Here is a 20,582-nt window from a genome sequence, read left to right as displayed (position 1 = left end):
TTGACTGGGACTTGGGTGATGCAGGGTGGCCCTGGCAGGAGAGATGTGCCATGGGACAGAGGCCAACGTGGATAAAGTGGTGCTGGCCCCCTGCCTGAGCAGCCTGGCACCTGACAGTAGTGCCCAGGGGCAGGAGGTCCCTTCTCGCCAGGCACAAAGGGCCATTTTCAGGCATGGACCTCTGTTCCAGAGAACCACAGCCCAGGAGGGGCTCCCACCAGGAGAAGGGGCAGGAATAGGGGGCAAGACTAGGGGGCAAGTCCTTACCAGGCGAGTGACCAAAGCCACAAGGTCACTCCTTAAGACACAGTGGCCCTCATTTTTCCATCTCCTGCCCACCCAGGGGCCCCCAGGCAGGGAGGCTGTGGGCCACCTTTTATTGGGTGAAGCTCTGTGCTAGGCATGTTTTTCACACATCTGTAATCCTCCACAAAGAACTCCTGCAGTGGGTGTCCATAACCCCATCTTCTAAACAGACTGGGAGACAAACTCAGAGGAAGTGACTTGCCCAGTTCACACAAAATAGCAGGGCCTGGGATTCCAGGTCAGTTCCACAGGCCTCCCAAGCCCTTCTCCACCTCTGCTCTCACTGACAATGGGACCATAGACCATGGGAGCCAGACTGGAAGACAGGCCAGGAAAGGAGACATCACCCAGTGGCAGGGGCGGGAGGGGGCGGTTGCTGAGTTGCCGGGAGGAGGCTCCCACGCAGTTGCCTCCCGCCCAGGGCTCAGAGCTACAGTGATTGGCTAAGCCAGAGGCTGGGCAGGAGCCCCAGCACTTTGCCCCAGGGCCTGAGGAGAGGCTGGGGGACTTGTGGGACGGGAAGAGGCTGATTGGTACTTTCTGCCTGCCCCCAGTCTCCCTGGGGCCCAGGTGACCTTTCCCCCAGATCCCAGGGTCCAGGCCCTCCCTCTGCAGGGAAGTGTTGGGGACGGAGGCAGCTGGGATTGGTCCAGAGCCGGCAGGGGCGGGTCTCAGGCTCCGAGGAAGGCCCCAGTGCCAGCAGAGCAGGTGGACTCCCGAGATAGACCAGGGGCCGCCTGGCAGCTGATTGTCCTGTCTGACCCGGACTTCTGCCTTCCAGACATGGCCCCGGGTCCCCTCGATCCCCAGCCCTGTGGCCCTGCGGCCCTGCGAGGGTGAAGACAGCCTAAGCACCGCTACTCCAGGGCCAGTGCCCATGCCCCTGACCCGGGCATAGCCTGTCCCTGGTCCGGAAGTCATGGAGACAGTGGCCCCAGCTATGGACCTGGTGCTGGGTGCCTCGGCCTGTTGCCTGGCCTGTGTCTTCACCAACCCCCTGGAGGTGGTGAAGACGCGGCTGCAGCTGCAGGGGGAGCTGCAGGCCCGGGGCACCTACCCTCGGCACTACCGGGGCCTTATGGCTTCTATAGTCGCGGTGGCCCGTGCAGATGGGCTGTGTGGCCTGCAGAAGGGGCTGGCTGCTGGCCTCCTCTACCAGGGCCTCATGAACGGCGTCCGCTTCTACTGCTACAGCCTGGCATGCCAGGCTGGCCTCTCCCAGCAGGCGGGTGGCACGGTGGTCGCAGGTGCTGTGGCGGGTGCACTAGGAGCCATCGTGGGGAGCCCAGCTTACCTGGTGAGTGCCTGGGCGCTCCATCCTTCCCGACCCGGTGACCCAGCGCCCACGGGGGCTCTGCAGCTCCTGGGCTGGCCTCTGTGGGCCAGCTGGGTGGGGCCGGCTGGGTGGGGCCGGCTGGGTGGGGTTGCTCCCTGCAACGTCCTGGCCCAGGCCTGGAATCTGCCCCTTGGTCCCGAGCCGGGGGAGGGGGCAGAGGGTGGCAGGAGCTGTGCTGGCTCAAGCCCAGTGTGGTCACTTGTCTTCCTGTGTGGCCTGTGCAAGTTAAGAGTGAGGGCCCCGTGTCCTAGCCTGGATGCGGAGCAGTCTCTCACAGGGTGAGCCGACAGACAGGCCGCTCAGTAACTTGTCCCAGGTCACTCCCAGGTGCAGACCCGGGCCAACTCCAGAGCCTCACCCCAGCCCTCCTCCACACTCCCCCTAAGCTGTGCAGTGGGTTCATGGAGGCACGGGTGTCAGGGCCCAGGGAGGGGTGCCCTCCACACACGCAGCTCGTCCACTCTCTCCTAAGCTTCCATCCTCAGGTCCTGTGTCACCTCTGCTCTCATAGGTCAAGACGCAGCTGCAGGCCCAGACAGTGGCCGCCATGGCCGTGGGGCACCAGCACCATCACCAGGTGGGGACCGTCACTACCCAGAGCTCCCTGGGCTGGGTGGGCTGAATGGGGTCCTGGGCTGGCAGTGGCTGCCTAGTGACCCCGTGCCTCTCCCCACAGAGCGTCCTTGGTGCCTTGGAGACCATCTGGCGGCAGCAGGGCCTGGCAGGGCTGTGGCGGGGTGTGGGTGGGGCCGTGCCCCGAGTCATGGTCGGCTCGGCCGCCCAGCTGGCCACCTTTGCCTCCGCCAAGGCCTGGGTGCAGGAGAAACAGGTGAGGGGCCCGGGATACCTGTGCCCACCCACATAGACACACCGGCGTAAGGAGGGCCTCCTGCCTCCTTCCTCCCTGTCTGTCTGGGCCCTCATCACCCTCCCACATCATAAGCTGGACCCCATACAGGGAAGTCTAAGGGGTGGTGACAGACAGGGCCTCTTAAGAAAGCTGAGGGCCCCGGTTCTGCCCTCAAGGTCATGACCCTGGCCCTTGGGTCCAGCAAGATTAGGGGTCAGCTGTGAACTCAGAGGCTGTGAAGGAGCTCAGAGGGCTCAGGGGATGGGGAGTGTTGGAGGGGCCTTGTCTGCCCTCTTCCCCTAGCTCTTCTAGCCCCCAGGTACTGAGAAGACAGGGCAGGCACCACGGGGGGTTGGTTGAGGGCAGCTACAGGAGTCAGCAGCCTGTACTGTCCCCACAGTGGCTCCCGGAGGACAGCTGGCTGGTGGCCCTGGCTGGAGGCATGATCAGCAGCATAGCTGTGGTCGCAGTCATGACCCCCTTCGATGTGGTCAGCACACGCCTGTACAATCAGCCCGTGGATGGAGCGGGCAGGGTGAGCAGGGGACAGGGTTGGGGAGGGCATGGGAGCTGGAGAGCCCCACCCAACACACACACACACACACACACACACACACACACACACACACACACACACAGAGCCAGAGACATGCAGACATGTGAAATGCACCTGCGAGCCACTAGCCAAGCTGAGGCCCTGGCATGTGGCCTGGAGGAAGAGGTCCCCTTTTAACTTTCGCAGCCTAAAGGGCCACCTTTATGTAGTTTTCCCAGCTTGAGGGGAGTGCCTTTTCTGATGTGCCACAGAAGCCCTCACACAGACAGTCCCCATTGTGCCAGCCAGGGCCCCCGACCCCTGTAATGACATCTGCCTTGTGTCTCTCCAGGGCCAGCTGTATGGTGGCCTCGCCAACTGCCTGGTGAAGATCTGGCGGCAGGAGGGCCCTCTGGCGCTCTACAAGGGTCTGGGCCCCGCCTACCTGCGCCTGGGCCCCCACACCATCCTCAGCATGCTCTTCTGGGATGAGCTCCGGAAACTGGCCAGGCGGGGCCAGCACCAGGGCACCTAGGTGGCATCCTTCACTCCTGACACAGCTGGGCACTTGGCAGGAAGCGACAGCCCGCTCCAGCTGGGAATGGCCACCCCAGAGTGGGCCCAGGCCCAGGCCCTGCCACAGCTCAGGGAGAGTGTAGACAGCTGTGGTTAACCCAGCCCCACAGTCCACCCAGGGGCCAGCACATCCTCCCCAAATCATCACCCACTCCGTTCTCCAGAAAGTTCTCTTCCCTCTCCATCCTGGGTTACCTTATCCCGGAGCCTTACTCACTGTTCTAATAACTGCTCCAGGGCGCGAACGTCACCATGAGCTGCACCCCTTACACGCCTCAGCTCGCTTAGTCCACACGGTATGAGACGGCAAAATTCTCTTACTGAGGAGGACGCCGAGGCTCAGAAGGGCGAAGTGCCATGACCAAAGCCACACAGCTTTGAAGGGGCAGAGCCGGGACTGGGGACTAAGCTCTGCCCAGCTGGACCTGTGCCCTTGGCAGGGGCCAGGACCATGGGGGCTGGAGTGCCCCCGGGGGATCCCCGTGCACTTGGGGAGGCCCTGGGGTGCACCGTGAAGCCGTAGTGTCTTAGTCTGCTAGGGCTGCCGTTAGAAAGGACCTCAGACTAGGCGGCGTAAACAACAGTTATTCTCGCACAATTCTGGAGGCTAGATGGCTGAGAGCAAGGTGTCAGCAGGGTTGGTTTCCTCTGAGGCCTCTCTCCTTGGCTTACAAGTGGCCATCTTCTCCCTGTGTCCCTCTGTGCATGTCTGTGTCCTAAACTCTTCTTCTCAGGACACCGTCACATTGGATGAGGGCCCACCCGAATAACCTCATGTTAACCTAATTACTTCCTTAGAGCCTGTCTCCAAACACTGTCACATTCTGAGGCACTGGAGATGAGAATTTCAACACAGAGTTTGGGGTGGTGGAGGGGACACAATTCAGCCCATCAGCTGAGGGCTTTTCCTGAGGGTCCCCGGGACGCTCAGCACTGTCGGCATTTGCACAAGTCCTCACAACAACTCTGAAAGCTCCTGAGGTGCCTGTTGCTCAGATGGGCAGCCCGAGGCCCAGGGAAGGGACGTGACTTGCCCAAGTTGTAGAGCTGGGTGTCCTCATCCCAGGCCCTCTCCCCAAGCTGCAGCCATACTCCCTCCATGGGCGTGTCCCGAGGCTGGCACTGACCTTTGTTCAGAAGTGGACACCAAGTCCCTGAAAGGGCAGGACTGGCTGAGATAAAGCAGCCTGACTAACTTGCCTGCCACACCCCATGTTTGTAAAGAGCTGCTCCCCAGGGGCCCCCATTGCACACTCCAAATAAAGTTTTCTATTTTGTCTACTTCAACGACTCCCCTCTGCTGGCAGCCTCAGTCTCCCAACCCTGAACCCCCACCCTGGTCTCTCTCTCAGTCTGGGAAAGGAGAATCCAGAAGAATTGGGGCAGGCCAGCCCCGCCGCTCAGGCCCATGTGAGGCCTGCCACCTAGTGGACACGGGGAGGATGGTCAAGACCGGCTGCATAGCGGCAGAGGAGGGGGGCGCTCAGAGCTGGATCCCAACCCCAGGCTGGTGGGGGATAGAAACCCCCCTCCCCCACTTCAGGCTGAGAGGTAGAACTCAGACCAGAGGCTAGAGGAGAACATATGAGGCCTGGGACCTCAGGAAGGTGCCATGTGGCAAGTGTGAGAAAAGTTGGCACCAGACTTAAGCAGGACAGAGACCAGCCCACCCAGAGATGCCCTCACCCCATGCTGCCAATTGGGGAGCATCTAGGAGGCAGTCAGCCCTGTGACCTGGGAGGCTCTTAGCCCCTAGGTCTCCTCCCCTCCCCTGCCTTTCCCTAGGCTTTGACCCTTCCTAGCCCCTCCCCTCCCCTCCTGGACACCTTTGCCCGGGGCGGTGACTGTGACGGTGCAGACCTGGCCAGGGGCTGGGGCTGGATCCCAGCGGCCGCCATGTTCTCCCTGCTCTCCCTCCCCTCCTGGCTCCCCAGTCTCCCCTCCCTCGAGTGGGTCTCTGGCCTCCCCGATGTCCTCCTGCAAGGTGAGCACCTCCCTGATCTCACTCCCTCCAGGGCACCTGCTCAGGGCAGGGCGGACCCCTCCCACGTGGATCCCCCACACCGAGGCTGCCCCCTCCTCTAACCCTACCAAGCACGCCTACCCTCCCTACTGCCCCTGTCAGGCCTCGTAGGGGCCTGTGGAGTCTCGGTCCTGAACAACCTCCTGAAGGTCTACTTCTTCGTGGTCTGTGCCAAGTGAGTGCCCACCTCCCCGGCCCACTCCCAGACCCCCAGTCCGCCCTCCCACCGGCCCACATTGCAACTCTAGCCTCCAAGGGGAGACTGGGGGGAAGAGACCACCCCTTCCGTCTCTGCCAGGGTGTGGCTGGGGGCACCAGGACCCCCTACCATGGCTGAGGCTAGTGGTTCTGCCCCTCTGCCCGCTCCCCCTCTGCCCCCACAGCAACCCGGAGCGGCAGCTCGAAAAGGAGCGACTGCGGGCCAGGTGGGCCTCGCTGGAGACCGTGCACCTGGCAGGGCTGGCTCTGATCCTGACCGTCGTGGGGGTCCGGGTGGCTGCTTTTGTGGTGCTCGAGTTCTCCCTCCGGTCTGTCTCCACACTGCTTTCCCTGGACAAGGTGAGACCATGGGGCAGTGGTGGCTGAGGACTGCCTGGCCCTAGGGCCTAGTTTTCACCCCAGAACATGGGAAACTGGGCCCAATTGTGATGGCCGAAGCCAAGTCTCCACTCAGAGTGGACACATCCCTAGTCCACAAAGGTAATAGCAGCAGCTCCTGGGTGTCCAGAGCTTCCCACGAGCCAGGCACTGCGCTAGGTGCTCTGAGTGCATCATCTCGTCCTCACAACCGCAGGCGTGAAGGTTTGCTGTGATGCCCATTTCACAGATAGGAAACTGAGGCTCAGAGAGGGTAAGTGGCTTGTCTGTGGTCAACAACCAGCAAGCAGTAGAGCCGGGCTTTGAACCCAGGTCATCATGGCTCTGAGCCACTACCCTTCAGCAAGCAAGCACATAGGCCTCAAGTCATAATCATGATTGAAATTAAGCTGAAAGAAACGTTCCCATTAGGGCCTGACCTGAAGTCAGCGTTTCCTCTTTGGGAATGATCCCTGAGGTCCCTTCAGGCTCCAGCCGAATGGAGCCTGAAGTGGAGCGTGGAGTGCTGAGTGGAGCATCTGTACCTTGACACCCTCTTGGTCCTCCCACGGCGAGGAGTGGCCTGAGCCCCCGCCATCGTGGCCCTTCTTCTGCCACCTCCCCCAGGGCTCCCGGGGCTCCGAGAAGCTGCAGCTGTACCTCGTGTGCCAGTACTCACTGGGCTGTGGGCTGACCTGTGGCCTGAGCTTCCTGCAGGAGGGCGCCCCTCACCGCACGCTGAACCTGCTGCTGGGCGTCGGGCTGGCCGCGCTGCTCAGCACTGGCGCCCGGCGCCTCCGCCAGCACGTCTGCCAGCTATACGAGCTGCACAGCGGCCAGCGGTACTGCGGGGTCTGCCTGGGCCTGCTGGCCGGCGCTCACAGCCTCCCCCGGCTGCTGGGCCGCGCCCTGGCCATGACCTTTGCCGTGGGCAATCTGGCGGCTGTGGCCCTCATCAACCGGGACTTCCTGACCACCTCAGAGGCCGTGCGCTTCTGGATGCCGCTCACCATCTGCTACACACTGCTGGTCATCTACATGCAGGGTAAGGGCCGCGGCCAGGGGTTCATCCACCCGGCACTCACGTCCCACTGCCTGACCCGGGCCCAGAGCTGTGTCAGGCCGTGGGGAGACCGATGACAGTCAAATCCCGCCCCTGCCATCCTAGAGCACCCAGCCCAGTGGCAGGGCCCATGCGGTGGGGCTGCTCAGAGAAGAGTACAGTGCAAAGGGGCGCCCTGGAGGACAGTGCTTGAATTGGGCCTTGAAGGATAAACAGGAGCCCCTGAGAGAGGTGAGAAGGGAAAGGAGATCCTGGCAGAGGGAACCGTTTATGCCAAATCCCAGAGGTAAGACAAGTCAGGGCAGCATCAAACAGCTGAAACAGTGGGAGTGTCGTTGTCACCCGAGGCCCCGGGAGGAGATGAGGCTGGCAGGGCTCACAGGGGCCTGATGGAGAGCTGTCATCAGCCAAGAGAGGCAGTCTGATGAGAAAGCGTTGCAGGGTTTTAAGCAGGGAAGAGTGACCTGGGCAGATCTGAGCTGTAGGAGGAGCCACCTGGCTGCAGGGTAAGGATGGGATGGAAGAGTCAGGACAAGGAAGGGCAATCAGGCTGAGAGCGAGAGCAGCAGGTACAAAGGCCCTGAGGCGGGAATAAGCCTAGCATGCTTGATGAACAACAAGAAAACCAGGATGGCTGAGGGTAATGAGCAAGGGGGACCAAGTTCAAGATGAGATGAGGCTGAAGTCAGATGGAGCAGGACCTCCAAAGGTAAGGAGTTTGGAGTCAAGTCCCACTCTAAATGCAGTGGGAAGTCCTGGGAGGATTATAAGCAGAGGAATGATTTCATCTCATTAGTGTGTTTAGAAGGCCACAGCTGCTGAGTACACACTGAGTTGTAGAGTCAGGACCAGGAGCCGGGAGCCCAGCGAGGAGGCTGCTGCAAGAGAAGCAAGTGGCTGGACCCGCATCTGTTGGCAGAAAGAGGCCGCAGGGCTTACTGTTGGATCAGACCTGGGGGTGCAGGGAAGAGAGGCGTCAGGGTGACTCCTGCAACGGGAGGCTGGCTGCTCTGTTCTGACGGCAGGAGGAGGCGGGTGGGCAGTGAGGCCTGGGAGGAGGAAATGCCTGGTGCCCTGGGGTTGCTTAGAGCTGGAGTAGAGCTAGAAGGAAGAGGGGGCACTGCCTGGGGAGGGGAAGGTTCCCACTGAGGAAAGTGGGTCAGGGAGCTGGGAGGTCCAGGCCCCGACACAGTTGGACCTCAGGGTGGGGCCCCAGGTCCCGGGCAGGCAGACGGTGACGGGCACCTGTCTCCCCAGAGGAGCAGCGGCAGCACCCCGGCCTGCAGAGCCAGGTCCACACGGTGCTGGTGCGCATGGGCGGCCTCTTCGTGCTGCTGCTGACGGTGGGCCGCTGGCTGGACCTCCTGGGCATCCTTGTCTCCCTGCTGGGCGAGCTCTGGTGCCTGGTGGGCATCCGCACCCTGCTAGATCTCTGCCAGATGCAGGTGGGCACCCCCACCCGGTGCAGCCCCCAGACACAAAAGCCCTGCTCCAGACAGCCCTGGGAGCCTCAACAAGTTTAAGAAGAGCTGGGGTGACCTCTCTTGGAGTTGGGGGGTGGAGGGAGCTGGTATCCCCTCTCCCACTTGGTGTTAAGTTTTGACCCCTTGGTAACCAGGATCACTAGGAATGGGGCAACTGAGGGACACCCCCACCCCATCCATATCCCACTCTATCCTGTGCCCCAGAGGCCCCAAAGGGGAGAAAGGTCCTAGCTAATTTGAGGCCTGAGACCCTCCCTACGGGTGGGGAATTGAGTCCTCCATCCTTTTCTCCCTGCCTTCTTTCAGGATTTTCCACCCCAGAGGCCTCTGGTTTCAGCTCCAAGCCCACCCCGGCCCTCTGCACCTGCCCAGCCCCCAGGGATGACCCCCTCCTGACTGGCCTCAGCAAAGACTTGGAATTTCTCAGGCCTAAGGACCTGGAGACCTTGACCCCAGGATGCTGCCTGCAGGCAGAATGGCAGGGCTGGCCCCCACCTGGAGCACTGGGGGCCCCCAGGAGGGGAGGATGTGGGGCTGGGACCCTCAGAGGGTGGGGGCACCTGAAGGCCACTGGGTTAACTCTCTTTTTCTCAGGGCAGGCAAGGGATACAGCAGACCTGCCTTCCCAGAGGACTTGGGGGACAGAAGAAAACTGTATCCTCAGAAGTTTTCCCCTTTACCGGCCTCCCTTGCCCTCTGCACGAATAATAAAGATGATTTTCTCAGATTTCTTTTAGAATCATGAACACATAGAGAGATAAAGAGGCTTTTCTTAGGCTACAAATCTCTTCTGGCTGGGGCTGGCCGTGGGGTATGTGCTGGGCTGGGTCCCTGGGGGTCAGGAATTTAATACTGAAGTAGCTGAGGTTATGGGAATGCGGGGGTGTGGATGGACACACGGTCTGGCACCCACTTGCCGCCTTGGGTGGATGATGCCCGTATCCTGTCCCATCCTAGGCTGAGAAACAACTGAAGGGACCACGATACTAAAAAGGCCTCAATCAGTGCCTTTGGGTCCCCAGCCTCCGACCCTGACATGAGGATCCTTCTCATCTCAGCCCTATTCAGTCTCCTATCTCTGCAGGGCCCAGCTCATGAAGGCCACAGAGTGTATGGGAAAAGGTTGGGTACCAGCTCCTCTGCTTACCCGCTGTGTGACCTTGGGTGGGCTGCTGCCCCTCTCTGAGCCTGTTAGAAGAAAAACTGTCATGTGTTGGGTGCTTATCTCATTTCATTTTGACATCAGCCACAAGAGGCAGGTACTGTTATCTCTTTTTTCAGATTCAGAAACTGAGGCTCACAAAGGTTAAGTAACTTGCTCAAGAGCACACAATGAGTTAGTGGCAAAGCTGGGATTTGAATTCAGGTAGTCTGACTTTCCAGAGTTCAAGTGCTTCTTCTCGTTGAAGAATTGGGGCCAGGGAAACTAACAGAGGTGGGCATGAAAAATGTGGCAGGTCCATTCTTGGCAGGTTCTGGAATGTGGTTCCAGCCCCCTTTTACCCAGGTAATCCTGGGGCTCCATCACAGCCATATTCTGTGGCTCAGGCAGCCAGCCACAGGGCAGTTTGGCTTCATGAGAATTGAGGGCCCCAGCTTAGGGGTCCTCTCCCAGGAGGGATCCCACAGGGCAAAGCCTCCCAGCCAGGAAGCTTCCAAAGGGATTGTGCAGGTCAGGCTGTCTGGAAGAGGCAAGGGAGGCACCAGGGAGGAGGTGGGACCTGGTGAAGGTTCTTGGAGGATTCCAGGTTCTGATGGGTCCCACTTCTCAGCAAAGGCCACCATGGTCACACAAAGGCTCCTGCTTTGGGGCAGACTCTGCCCCAGGATTCCACTCCCCACCCTGGGGCGTGCCTGAGATACAGGGACAGGCAGGCCCAAGACTGGACGTGGTGGTTTCAGCCCATTTCTCCAGGAACAGCCACCCGACCGATAGCTCGAGCCCCACTTCTGATCCTTCGCTCTCTGTCCTACCCCCAGGAGGGGTCTCTCAGCCCCAGAGTAGCTGAGGTGGGGGAAATGCCTGTGGGTGCCCCCTCCCCCAACCCAGGACCCAGCCCCCTCTGCCTGGGAATGTGCTTGGTTCCCTCTGGGCAGGAAACTTGCCCCAGTCTAGGAGGAAATGGCTCAGTTAGGTGGGCACAGGGCCAGCCTCTTGCCAGACCCAGACTGAGCACTGGGTTCCAGCTCCGGCCTGATGTTTTTGCTGGAAGGTTCCCTGGCCTCCCCACACCCAGCATAGCCTGGGACCCAGTGGGGACAGGGCTGGGAGGAGACTGGACTGGGCAGAACTTTCCTTTTTATGGGCACAAGGACCATTTTCCAAACAAAAATTGGGCCATATGGTCTAGAATAGGATTCTTATCTATTAAATCATTTTTGTGAAAAGTCTGACAAGGGTATAAAAATTAGATCATTCTAAGTAAGGCATTTTAGGCCTGAAGTCCAGACAGCAGAGGAAATCAAAAAGGTAAAGTCTGGAACAGGGACATGAAGCTCACCTTGTTCTCTCGGATCCCAACCCAGCATCCTTCTGAAGAGGTGGGAGACCAGAGCCCCCAGTACTCGCTAAGAGGTGATGGTAAACTCTGGAGCAGCTGGGACCGGGGTGAGCCTGCCTCCTCCCTCCTGAGCCCCCTACTTGTGGCTTTTCTGAGCTATGGCATTGTCCCTTTGAGTGTCCTGCGTTTCGTCCCCTATTACTGAACATCTGCATGAGGCCAGGCTCTGGGGCAGGCACTGGGGATGAGCAGGAGGCACTGGTGCTAGGAGAAAAAAAACAAAGCTGGGTAAAGGGGATGGGGTGACGGGGGCTAGGGAGGGTGTATTTGTTATCTACAGCTGCATAACAAATGACCCCAAAGCTTGGCAGCTGAAAACAACAGACATTTATTGCCTCACTTTTTCTGTGGGTTGGGAAGCTGGCTGCAGCTTGGCTGGGTCCTCTGGCTCAAGGTCTCTCATTGGCCACAGTCAAGGTGTCAGCTGAGGCTTTGGTGTCATCTTAAGGCTCAACCAGGCCCATATTCACTTTTAAGCTCTCTCACATGGTTGTTGAGAGGATTCAGTTTCTCAGGAGCTATTGGATCAATGGAAGCAGTTCCTCCCTGGCTGTTGGCTAGGGGTCTCCCTCAGTTCCTTGCCACGTGGGTCTCTCCATGGGGCAGCCCACAGGACGGCAACTGGCTTCATCAGAGCCAGCAAGTGACGGAGAGAGAGAAGACAGATGTCACAGTCTTTGTCACCGAGTGTTTAAAGCCACATGACAATGTTTTTGCTGTATTCTGTTGGTTAGAAGCAAGTCGCTGGGTCTAGCCCACCCCTGAGAGGAAGGGATTACACAAGGGCATGGCAGAGGGTGAGGGTCCTCCGGGGCCTTTTTGGAAGTTGCTGGGGGAGGAATGCCTCAGACTGAGAGAACAGCACGAGCAAAGGCCCCCAGGTGGGAACAAGCTGGGAGAATTTTCAGAACAGCAGGAAATGTAGCATGGCTGGAATGCCTCACAGAGGATGGAGTGGCAGTAATGAGGTCACAGAGGTGGGCAGGGACCAGAATCACTCAGGGCCATGGGCAGCGTTAGGACTTCAGAGTCCTGTGGTGGGCCGCCAGCGGAGGATTTGCACACGGAGCTGACGTAATCTGACTTACATTTTTATAGGATTCCTCTCCTTGCTTTTTTTTTAGAATAGATCATATAGAAATAGTAAGCCTGTGTGGAAGTATTTGAAATAACCCTGGAGAGATGATGGGGGCTTGGACTAAGGTGGTAGCCATGGAGGTAGCCAGAGGGGTTGGATTCTGAACATATTTTAAAAAGTTGATAGGATTTCCCAATCAATTAGATGTGGGCTTAAGAGGAAGAGAGGAATCTGGGGGAGCTCTTAGATTTTTGTCCTAAACAACCGGGTGAATGAGATGGGGACCTCCGAGTGCAGAGCAGGGTTACCTGACACAGGTATGGTCAGCACTGATGGAGGGTCCAGGTGCTGTGAGGTGTGTGATGTGGTCTGGGGTCCAAAGAGTCCTTGCTGAGGAACAGTTGTGGGCACCAAATTCTGAAGGTTGAGGGGGAGTTTCCAGGCTATGGGGGAAGAGGGGTGAAGTCCAGGCAGGTCTTTCTTTGTTTTTTCCCTTCTTTTTTAAAATACAGTCCCACACACTTTTATGTATTTATTTATCCCCTTAACAGAGGCACTGGGGATCGAACCCCAGACCTCATGCACACCAAGCACATGCTCTACCCCTGGGCTATAGCCCCCATCCCCAAGGTCTTAAGACTCCTGAGTGGCCTGAGGGGCAGAGGGAGGGTCAGGGTGGCTGGAGCAGAGGGCTTGAGGGGCACAGTGGCGGGAAATGCTGCCGCAGAGGTGGGCTAGGGCTGGATCACCCAGGACACCAGAGAGGTTTGGCATTTTCCCCAGGAGCAGCAGGAGCCACAGAAGCAGCATGGGGGCTGGCGATGACCACATGCTGCTTTAGCGGGATGGTCAGGCCGGCTTGGAGAATGGACTATACGGAGTAAGGGCCAGGTGAATCCAATTTTAAGGGCCCCCATTAGGAACAAGAAATTCGTATGAAAATGAATACTGATTAAGAATGAGAAAGAAAAGCACGACAAATTGCCAGAACCCTGGAGATTTAGGTCTGTTCTTCTGACATCTCTCTGGACAAAATGCCAGAAACACTTAAAGGAAAATGTTTCCTGAGTGTAAACTGGCTGCTCTTCCCTCCTAGAACACTCCATAGCTCCCAGTGACCCCTAGTCCTCACAGGGGCCATGCGAGTGAGAGGCTTGAGCCTAAATTTCACTAACTTCACAGTAAGCCCACCTCCAGTGAAGAGAGAAGTGGGGAGGCCAGCTGGGGACCATGGCAGGGCCTAGACCACTTCACACTTCTGTAAGGAGAGGTCTCGGAGATAGCGGCGCTCACTGCCAGAGAGCAGTGGGTGTTGGACAGATGTTGCCGGGGTGGAGGCTTGCAGTGGGGATCGGGGCTCAGGATGGGCCTGGGATCAATGAGGGAACAGGGCCCTGGCCCTGGCAAGCAGCAGGCAGGCTCAGGGACCCTCCAAATTAAGTGACACCAGGATTTCCACCCTCTGCCCAGAGAAGGGGCTCTGACCTTCAAGGCCTGGGTCAAGGAGGGGCCTTTCTAACTTGCTGAGACCCATGGCCCCTCCAAGGCCCACCCCATGCTTCCAGCCTCTCACTTTGAAGCCTATGATGATTTGCTAAGTGAGTGGCCTGCCGGTGGGAACCAGCGGGTCCAGCCAGAGCCGGCTCAGGCCCCTGGACCTGGAGGGGATTAAAAGCCAGACGATGTTATCACAGCCAGGTCTGGAGACTGGGCCCTGCCTGGCCCAAGGGCACACAGGCCTGAGAGTGGGAAACTCCGTAAGGCTGGAACTGTGGTTCAGTTAGTTCTTCCATTGATTTTTCTTTTCTTTTTTTTTTTAACATTGTTCTGGCTATCTACTTTTTTTTTTTTTTTAAGTATAGTTGATTTACAAGCTTGCGTTAGTTTCTGGTGGACAGCATAGTGATTCAGCTATACATATATATATTCTTTTTCATTATAGGTTATTACAAGATATTGAATATAGGACCTTGTTGTTTTGTTTTTTTTCCCAAAATCAACAAAGTTTATTGTTTCACCCGCAAACCGGAAGAAAGGTTTAGTTCAGCATCGACAACTTGCCGAAGTTGTTATTGGAACTACAGGCCATGTTGGGAAAAAAACCTCAGGATCTACACAAACAGTTGCAAGACGATTATCTAGAATCCAGTATGGATGTCTTTTATCCGGAGGAGAGCCTACCTTTGTGTTTTGTGGGAAGCCCAGATCAACTTCCAGAGCACTGAAGTTGCTTCATCCCTGCGGGAGGCCCAAACTCATCGTCCGGAGCCCACTGAGGAGGCTGACTCTTCACCCCAGCAAGTGGCCCTTGCTCAAAATCCGCAGACCCCTGAGAAGGTTGAACCTTTTCCGCCCCAGGCAGAGGCCCAGGCGCAGCGTCCAGAGACCACTGAAGAGATAGAACCACCTCCGCTTCAGCAGGGGCTTGGTCTCAGCCTTCAGGGACCCCTGAGGGAGTGGGCACTTCAGTCCCTCAGGGGGAGGGAGGGCTTCAGGAGGCTTTAGTTCAATAATTAACACATCATGAGATGAACGTTCCAAATCAGAATGAAGCTCAGCAGTCAGACCTGCACAGGGTCACTGTTAACCCTCTGGATCTGGCACTTACTCTAACTCCAGAGGTCACTAATGCGGTTGAAACTTCTCCGGTTCAGCAGGAGGCCCCTTCTCAGCCTCCAGAGCGCCCTGAGTATGAATCTTCTCTACTCCAGCAAGAGGCCCCAGTGCAAGTTCTGGGGTTCCCTACTGAGAATGTACCTCAATTTCCAGCAAGTGATGAGGTAGCAGCTCGACCTGGAATTAAGTATCAAGCTCATTCCAACTTGTCCAATGTTACACTTAAACCGGTGGATTTGGAACTTAGGATCGATCACTCCAGAGCCTACTAAGGAAGGTGAATTTACTATACAGCCCAGCAGGAGGCGCTGCCTCAGCCTCTGAGTATTCTGTGGAGGCAGAACCTTCTCCAGCCCAGCAGGATGCCATGGGTCAGCCTCCAGAGCCTCTTGAGGAAGCTGAGACTTCTGCAAGCAAACAGGGACAACCAGCGCAGCCTTATGAGCCTAATGGGGAAGTTGTACCCTTTTCAACCCAGCAGGAGACCCAAGCTCAGTCTACAGAGCATCCTGAGGAGGTGAAACCAGTCACCCAGAAGGAAACCCCAGCAGGAAACCCCAGCAGGAGACCCCAGCTCAGCTGTTAGAGTCTTTTGGAGAAGCTGAAACTTCTCCAACCCAGGAGAAGCTCAATCTCCAGGGCTCCCTAATGCGGCAGCATCTTTTCCAACCCAGCAGGAGACCCCAGCTCCGTCTCCAGCAGAGGTAGAATCTTCTGCAACTTTGCAGGAGCAATGAGCTCAGCCTCCAGAGCCTTCTTCTGGGGAGGTGGAACCTTCTCCAACTCAACAGGAAAAGCCAGCTCAACCTCCAGAGCATCAGTGAAGTGACAGCTTCAACTCCAAGTCACCACCAGCTCAGCATTCAAACTTATCCAGTGTCACTGGCAAACCTGAGTGCCGTTAACAGCAGAACCCACTACAGAGGTGGGACCTTCTCCAAATCAGCACAAGGCTTCAGTTCAGCCCTCAGCGCCCCTTACTAATAATGTGGGATTTTCTACAACCCAGCATGAGGCCTCCAACCGGCCTCCACCAGACCTCCACAGCCACCTGAGGAAGTTAAGTTGAACATTTGCCAGTTCAACAGGAGGCTTCAGCTCAATTTCCAGAACCTGTTGCACGTGAGAAAACTTCAACACAACAGGAGGCTTCAACTCAGTATCCATAGCATCCAGACGAAGAAGTTAAACTGCCTGCAACCTAGCGGGAAAGCACAGCTCAGCATCCAGAGTCTCCTGCTGAGGCTGAACCCTCTCCAGCTCATTCTCAAGAGAATGATGTGACAACAGTTTCTCCTCCAGGCCAAGATCAAGCTCAGTCTCTGCAGAGGTCCAGTGTCACTGTTAAACCTGTGGATCTTGCATTTACCGTAACTCCAGGGTCCACAAATGAAGTTGAACCTTCTCCACCCCAATAAGAGGCCTCAGTCTACCATGTCCCCTGAGCAGTTGGAACCTTTATTAGGAGGCTCCGGATCAGCATCCAGCCCCCTCTGAAAATGCTGAACCTTCTCCAGTCCAGCATGAGCACCCAACTCAGCCTCCAGAGTCTTCTACAGATGTTGCAGCTCAACCTCCAATACATAATGAGGTGACATTCTCACCTGTAGGTCCAAATGGAGCTCAGCATCCAGTGATGCCTAAGATCACAGTTAAACCCCTGGATCTAGCAGTTATCATAACTCCAGAGCCTATAAGGAGGCTGAAAATTCTCCAGAGCAGCAGGAGGACTCTGCTCCTTTTCCATTTTCCCCCAAGCACGTTGAATTTTCTCCAGTCCAGCCCAAGCATCCTTCTCAGTCTCCAGAGTCCCGCCCTTTCATGGCATGTCCTACACCGAGTAAAAGTCCAGGTCCCCGTGTTTCAGGTGTTGTCCTCACCTCACTTGACTTCTGCCCTTTCTGTTCCCTCTGGGCTTCTGTGCTCTCACGGATATAGCTTCGGCTTTCCGTAGGTCATTATCCCACGCCGCCTTGGACACCTTTACTTCTTGCTGCTCACTGAGAAGCTTCATCAGGAGGCCTGTTCTGGAGACGAGCTTGGCACAGGCCAGCTTCACGAAGGTCTCAGAGCAGTCCATTTTCAAAGTCTGCACCACATGAGAAATGAGCCTTCTCATGTCATCATTGGGGATGAGGGACCGTAGCTGCTGGTTTAGCTGAATTTCGTCACCCAAGGATGAAAGCCCTGGGAAAGTGAAGCCAGTGGGCTTAGAGGGTACTTCAGTGCCCATGTTGTGGTTTTATTCCCATTGTGTTTCGTGGGTGTTTATCTATTTCACATACAGTAATTTGTATCTGCTAATCCCAAACTCCTAATTTATCCCTCCCCCCTTCCCCTTTGGTAACCATAAGTCTGTTTTCTATGTCTGTGAGTCTGTTCTGTTTATTAAATAAGTTCATTTGTATCATATTTTAGATTCCACATATAAGTGATATCATATGATATTTGTCTTTCTCAGTATGATTTATTTCACTTAGTATGATCATCTCTAGGTCCATCCATGTTGCTGCAAATGGCATTATTTCATTCTTTTTTATGGCTGAGTAGTATTCCATTGTATACATATATACCACAACTTCTTTATCCAGTCATCTGTCATTGGACGTTTAGGTTGCTTCCACGTCTTGGCTATTGTAAATAGTGCTGCTGTGAACATTGGGGTGCAGGTATCTTTGCAAATTAGAGTTTTCTCCAGATGCATGCCCAGGAGGGGGACTGCTGGAGGATATGGTAACTTTAGTTTTTTAAGGAACCTCTGTACTGTTTTTCTATAGTGGCTGCACCAATTTACATTCTCACCAGCAGTGTAGGAGGGTTCCCTTTTCTCCACACCAGACTACCTAAGTTTGAATGAAGCTTACTATCTGAGATGACCTTAAGCAAGTTGCTGCCTGTGCCTCAGTTTCCCCATTTGTTGAGAAGACCAAACAGGATGATGGAGGTAGGGCACTTAGATCAGAGCCTGACTGTGGCCTCTAGTGCCCCCCACCCTCTGAAGGGACTGCAACTCAGTCTCAGCCAAGCCCTTCTGATGAGAAGGGCCCTGAACACATTTGGGTAAGGGTACTGGGAAGGAAGCACTGGCTCAGGCAGGAGAAGCAGGAACAGATCTCAGGGGAGGAAGAGACTGAAGAGGCCCCCCACCTCCCCCATCTTGTCCACCAGACTGCTCCCCACATAGAGAAAGATGATGCACATTTATATTTTATCTGCAAAGAGCTGCATGAGGAATTATAACCCTGTGCTATGCATTTTTCTTACATCATTTTCCCCCAGCCTTCAGGACAACTTTATAAGGAGTTGATTGTTCTTTTCTCTATCTTCCCAGGAGAAAACTCAAAGTTCAGGGAAATTGACTTGCTCAAGGTCACAGAGCTAATAAGTGGGGGAGCCAAGATCCAGGTTCAAGGGGATCTGACTCCAAATCCCAAGTTCTTTACTTTACTACTTCTCATGTAATTTGCCTCAAGACCCTCTACTCCTACTTGTGCATTTTGTCAGAATTACTGAGACCCTTCTATGTGCCAAGCACTGTGCTGGGCACTGGAGACACAGCAAGTAGTAAGATACAGCCCTGCTGCCAGTCTGGTGGGTAAAACATACTGTTTCAACCCAGCAGCCTTGAGATGAATTGATAGGATTCACATGTCTCCTGACATGTGGAATCAGGGCAGGCTTCTTAAAAGTGGTGACAGTGGTACAGAATTTGCCAGGAGGAAGAGGTTATCCAGACCAATGGAGTCTCACCAGTACTCATCATGATTCTGCTTAAACAACAGAAATAGTTTTAACTAGTTGAAGAAAAAAGCAAGAAAAAAAAAAATGCATTGGCTCCAGAGATCCAGAGGAAGGACTTCAGGCATGGCTGGATCCAGCAGCTTAAGTGATGGAAATCAGTTATCTATCCTTCTCTATCATCTTTGCTCTGCTGTCCTCTGTTCTGGTCCAAGTATTAGCAACAGTAGTGCTAAGCTTGCATCCTGCCAATCTGGAAAAATACGGCTTCTTTCTACTTAGTTCCAGCAAGCACTGAGAGGGGTGTGGCTCCCCAAACAAAAACCGGGAAAGTGATGCTAGCTGACAGGAACCATGTCTCTCAGATTCTCCAGTGGAACCAAGTCTTCCTTACCTTCAGCACTTTGTCCATCTCACTATAACAACCCCAAACCTCTGTCCTCTGAATGATGGGAGGAGGAAAAGAGCTCACCTGAACACCTGCTAAGCACCAGGCACATTGTTCCACACTCATCCCAACAAATCCTCACAATGAGTCCATGCGGAGGCACTGCTACCCTGGGTTACAAGAGGAAACTGAGGTTCAGAGAGAAGTGATTTGCCCAAGGTAACAGGCTGGCAAATGACACAGCTGGAATCACTCACAGATACTGATGTTACACATATCTGTACTTGCCCCCTACACCTTCCCCTGCTACAGTGTGCTGGGGCTCCCACGGCTCTGTACTGCTGCACCCCTGCCCAGCCACTAGCACAGGGCCCTACACACAGTAGGTGCTCAGGAAATAAGTGTGGAACTGACCTGACTCCAGGCAGGCAGAGTGGAGGATGCAGGAAAGGGCAAGGGCAGAACCAGGACTGGGAGGCCCAGCAGGTTGAGGCTGAGGCTGAGGCTGTTTGCCAAGGGGTAGACCCCCCCCATCCCCAACCAGATGTCTAATTTCATGCAGGTGCACATCTGGGCACCCCGAGGCTGGGGCTGACAGCTCCGCTCTGACCTGGCCGAAGTGGAGCTAGTCAAAGGGAAGGGCGACCGGATGAATGGATGCCTTCCTCTCATGGGGTTTCCGGCTCCCTGGTGGCTGCAGCTCATGGAGCCTCAGAGGAAAATCACACAGGGGGAGACACCTCCATGCCACTCTCCCCAGGCCTGATCCAGGATCCAGCTGCAGAGCAAAGAGACTGTGTGAGCAGAGCGCTCTGGAAACCAGGCAAGAGGGATGTGGGAACAGCCAGCGCCACCACGGGTGGGGCACCAACTATGGGCCAGGCCCTGGCGTGCCTGATCCCTGCCTCTGCCCCCAGCGGTTCTGCAAAGGGAAGCATTCATGCCGTCATCTGAGGGCATCCAGTCCCGCTGCCCTGTGTTACAGGTGAGGAAACAGCACACTGGAGGGGGAAGGAACTTGTCCCAGGTCACAGCCAACACCAGGGAGCTGAGAGTTAAGCCTAAGTCTGACCTCAAAGCCCATGTTTTCCCTACTGCCCCCCTTTCCCTGGAATGGAATGTTCTGCCCTGTTCTGCTCCTGGCTAGCTCCTCCTCATCTCAGCTTAAATGTCACCTCCCCACCAGAGAGGCCTGACCTACCCCCACCTACACCCCTTTTTCTCTCTCAGCCCCTTGCTCATTCCTTCATAGCACACGTCACCGTAATTGGTAATTTTATTTTTATTGTGGGTCGCTCTCCCCCACCTCTCTGTAAGTTCCGTGAGGACAAAGATGGTCTGACTCCACTCCCCTGAGCTCCTTGACTTGAGCCAAGCATGTAGTAGGTTCCTGACTCCTCTGTGCACAGTAGGTGCCCTGCTCCCCAGCAGAATGGACAGCAGCAAATGTCC

At 56.0% G+C, this 20,582-nt stretch overlaps 2 protein-coding genes across 4 annotated transcripts; both read left to right on the top strand.

Moving 5' to 3' along the window:
- The first annotated feature begins 270 nt into the window (after positions 1-270).
- SLC25A34 (solute carrier family 25 member 34) lies at positions 271-4,884 on the top strand. Its single transcript, XM_011000884.3, has 5 exons — positions 271-1,603; positions 2,154-2,219; positions 2,319-2,471; positions 2,893-3,027; positions 3,380-4,884. The coding sequence occupies exons 1-5, from the start codon at positions 1,226-1,228 to the stop codon at positions 3,560-3,562; spliced, it is 915 nt and encodes a 304-aa protein (XP_010999186.2). The 5' UTR covers positions 271-1,225; the 3' UTR covers positions 3,563-4,884.
- A 160-nt stretch (positions 4,885-5,044) lies between these two features.
- Positions 5,045-9,476, top strand: TMEM82 (transmembrane protein 82). Of its 3 annotated transcripts, none has more exons than XM_031464124.2 (6): positions 5,045-5,587; positions 5,729-5,801; positions 6,010-6,184; positions 6,830-7,247; positions 8,523-8,710; positions 9,344-9,476. In XM_031464124.2, exons 1-6 carry the CDS (start codon positions 5,500-5,502, stop codon positions 9,455-9,457), a joined length of 1,056 nt encoding a protein of 351 aa, XP_031319984.1. In that variant the 5' UTR covers positions 5,045-5,499; the 3' UTR covers positions 9,458-9,476. The 3 variants fall into 3 exon arrangements, with proteins under 3 accessions (XP_031319984.1, XP_010999187.1, XP_031319986.1); XM_011000885.3 differs by having other exon boundaries at positions 9,056-9,476; XM_031464126.2 differs by lacking the exon at positions 9,344-9,476 and having other exon boundaries at positions 7,371-8,590.
- Positions 9,477-20,582: the final 11,106 nt, after the last annotated feature.

The sequence above is a fragment of the Camelus dromedarius genome, chromosome 14 (assembly GCF_036321535.1).
Source record: "Camelus dromedarius isolate mCamDro1 chromosome 14, mCamDro1.pat, whole genome shotgun sequence".
NCBI classification, from domain to species: domain Eukaryota; kingdom Metazoa; phylum Chordata; class Mammalia; order Artiodactyla; family Camelidae; genus Camelus; species Camelus dromedarius.
Note: the sequence above shows the minus strand (reverse complement) of the source record. Positions and strands in the feature narration are given on the sequence as shown.